The sequence below is a fragment of the Amphimedon queenslandica genome, unplaced genomic scaffold (assembly GCF_000090795.2).
Source record: "Amphimedon queenslandica unplaced genomic scaffold, v1.1 AMPQUscaffold_12914, whole genome shotgun sequence".
NCBI classification, from domain to species: Eukaryota; Metazoa; Porifera; class Demospongiae; order Haplosclerida; family Niphatidae; genus Amphimedon; species Amphimedon queenslandica.
This window is the reverse complement of record NW_003546850.1, coordinates 46,588-49,896: the sequence shown is the minus strand read 5'-3', so window position 1 is coordinate 49,896 and position 3,309 is coordinate 46,588. Positions and strand designations below refer to the sequence as shown.

The 3,309-nt window shown below is 32.8% G+C and overlaps 1 protein-coding gene across 1 annotated transcript; it reads right to left on the bottom strand.

Moving 5' to 3' along the window:
- Nucleotides 1-295: 295 nt before the first annotated feature.
- On the bottom strand, nt 296-3,304 carry LOC109586258 (uncharacterized). The gene is made up of 10 exons (XM_020002432.1): nt 3,031-3,304; nt 2,831-2,983; nt 2,584-2,784; nt 1,784-1,951; nt 1,588-1,743; nt 1,313-1,528; nt 1,097-1,264; nt 830-1,039; nt 609-779; nt 296-563 (listed from the first exon to the last, which is right to left on the bottom strand). Exons 1-10 carry the CDS (start codon nt 3,302-3,304, stop codon nt 346-348), a joined length of 1,935 nt encoding a protein of 644 aa, XP_019857991.1. The 3' UTR covers nt 296-345.
- Between the last annotated feature and the right edge of the window lie 5 nt (nt 3,305-3,309).

The window sequence follows — 3,309 nt, the reverse complement described above, 5'->3', positions numbered from 1 at the left end:
ATGTATTGGATGTGAGACCGAATTGCAGACCATTGTATGTGAGTGTTCTCCTTGACATGGCTACTGAAGTGTATGTGGACAATATGAGATCATAATTTTTATTATTTTAGATAGTCTTTACTTTGTGTCATTAAGTATTTTTGTTGTTCTTGATATTATTCTAATTGTTGCTGCTCCTTTTCCCTCTTTCTTTTTTAAATTCTCCTCTCCCCTTTTTATTATCATCATTGTAGTATTATTTATTTTTAATTTATTATTATAATTATCATAATTATTATATTAATGTTATTTTCATTATAGACTCTTATTTTATGTATTGAATTCCTTCATTTATAATAATTAAATTTAGTCATCATCAACAATAGTAATTGTAGCTGTCTGCCATTCCTTCACTACTTGAATATGACCATACGTGTAAGGTCTTATGATGATTCTTATTGTTTCATCTCCCTCAATGATATTATCATCAATACTAGTGATAGGCTGGAATGGAATATCATTCAGTGTATTATTGGCTCTTAAAGTGAATCTTGAAACAGTAGGATTAAGGAGGAAATCACTACCTATGATTGTTATTATTATTAATAATTGTGAATGGTAAAACTAACCACTTATAGCAGTCCCAGATATGTGTCTCCATCGAACTGGTTGTAGACGGTTCTGTGGAAATCCTCCTATGCCTACACCACCAGTCTCATCTCCTATCTGTTTTATAGTTAATGTTGCCACTTCTCCTTCTCTAATAGTAACATGTAAATCTTTGAAACCAATACTAAAAACTATGATAAAAGAGCAATAATTAATGTTGTCCCGTTGACCAATAACTTACCATCTCGATTGTCAAGTCTTACTACTTGAGTCTCAGTATAGCTATTTACCCTAACTCTAGAATCATTAACACTAAGTCTCAATTGAAACATTTCTTGTAGTTCTACAATACCATCAGTTGGCATCAAGAAAGTTACTCTCTTGAAGAGTTCGTCATTTGCTTTTGCTGGTTGAAATACCACACTATGCTGTTTAGTAAAGTTAAAACCATCTGCATTGTAGATAGACAAATGAAGTAACTGATTAATTATTATACTAGCTTTCATACCAAAGTCTCCCACCGCATCTTCATCAGGAGCCAATGAGCCAGTATACCTCTCAAGTGAGACAGTAACTTCAAAAGGAGTTTTATATGTAATTACTTGACGTCTAATGACAGCTACAGCATTACTACCTTCTAAAAATACTGATGGAGGTTCAAGACCAACAGTAAGCACTATTATGAGAAATAATGGGTAATTACTAATTACACTTGGCAGCTTACTGTCTATATCATCAATTTTAATGCTAAGATTTTTGTGTACAAGTACAACACTTGATGGAATTGAGTCAATGTTGTTTATTACTATTGAGTAATCAAATGAAAGAGTTGGTTCGAGAGCAATTGTATTTCCTTGTGAAATGTATTGTAGACTAAAACGATAAGGCAGGCTAACAGAAGTTTGTCCTCTAAACTCTGGTGTTACTAAATAGTCAGCAACTTTAATCAGAAAGATAAACTCAACATAAAAAAACAGATCTAGATCTAGTATAATTTACTATCAACTAGTGATTCTGGCTGTCGTGAAATATTCCAAGTAAGACTACCAACTGATGGAGCCCCAGGAGTACTGAGGAGTACATCAGCAGTAAATGAGTATCTTCTACCAGCATCACTTGGACCAATATGCACACGTGATTGATCAAAACCAACAACTAGTGAATAATGAATATAAAATAAAAACTCTATACTTACCAACACATGCACCACATTGACGTGTAGCTGAAGAATGAGATATATATCCTCCACCAGTTCTATTACAGCAGTCAATAGCTGCAAGACTGACTCCATTAGTATTACTAGTACAATCAGCAGCAGATCTGTAGCAGTGTACAGTTACATCCTCAGTTAATTGTAGTGGCACTGTACATAATAACATATACAAAAGATTCAAGTATAAACTTTAAGTATTAGTTAAAGCATGGTTCCCTGTGCTTTACAGGAAATACAGTACGAGAGGTGATCTAAGGCATTGCACTATTAAATTTAATATTCATTATGGAAAGTGAACAGTGAAGTTGAGTGAACTGAGTTAAATTTAAAATAAAAATAACAAAAAATTAATTACATTATTGGGGGCAGTCTCAGTTTATATAACACATGAAACCACAAACTGTCTGTATATGAACCAGAAGTGTGCTATATGAACCAGAAGTGTGCTATATGAACTGGAAGTGTGCTGTATGACGGGTGGTGCCTTTGGTGCACCCACGCACTATACTATAATTGCTAAAAAATGTGCTTTTAGTTTCATTACATGGTGGGCAGCCAGATTTGTTAATATTCAATTTGTTGCATCTAATCAGTATGCAATAATTATATTTGATACAGTCATGTACATTTATTGTTCTAAATCCGCAATGGCTAAAATAAGGTTTGCTATATATGATAAATTTGTTAATATACTACAGCAGATCTTACAGGACAATGAAAATGTAAGCCTTTATGCACAAAAATACTGATATGAAAAGTATATGCAATAATATTCAGCTTACTTTCATTATCTTGTATTTGAATTGTTGATGGGGTACTCTCTAAAATGAAGTTGCTATTCTCAGGTGTTATTCTAGAAATTGATAATGTAAAACTCTCATACAATGGTTCCAGTAAGTTATCATTAATAATATGAAGACTTGTACAGGTCTTGTTCTTAAAAGCAGGCAGAGTTAAAGTATTACTACTAAAGGTGTAGTCAGCTATATAGGGAGTGAAGTACACAAGACATAATAATAAGCAAATTACAGTTTCGCTTTGCAGTTCCTTGTGAATCAAGAATACTGATATTCACTGAGCTTGATGAGATATCTCCAGTTAGTACAACACATATTTCTAAACTCCCTTCACCCTCTATCACATTGTATGATCTTCTTTCTATTGACAGGCTAGTGGGGCTATCTAAAATTTAAAATCTTTAAAATATTTGATGCATGTAATTACTTTACTTGTTTTATCAAATATTGTTATAGTAGCTATCTGTAGTGCTGGTATAATTTGAATGTTAGCAAAATTTGGTCCTGGAAGAAGTACAACCTGTATCAACTCATTCCCTTCAATGACATTATCCACAAGACTTGTGACAGGAAAGAATGTAATATCATTTAACTTTTTATTGGAATTGTAACTGAATTCTGGGAAACTGTAATTTAACTTAACATCTGCTCCTTGACCAGCTAAACAACATAAGTACAATAATGCTGAAACAAAGGTGAATACCATACTTA

Coding starts and splice junctions, on each gene's coding strand:
- LOC109586258 (XM_020002432.1), bottom strand. CDS start 3,304: ATGGTATTCACCTTTGTTTCAGCATTATTGTACTTATGTTGTTTAGCT. Junction 2,984..3,030: donor AACAATATTTGATAAAACAA/GTAAAGTAATTA, acceptor TTTAAATTTTAG/ATAGCCCCACTAGCCTGTCA. Junction 1,952..2,583: donor TCAAATACAAGATAATGAAA/GTAAGCTGAATA, acceptor TATTATGTACAG/TGCCACTACAATTAACTGAG.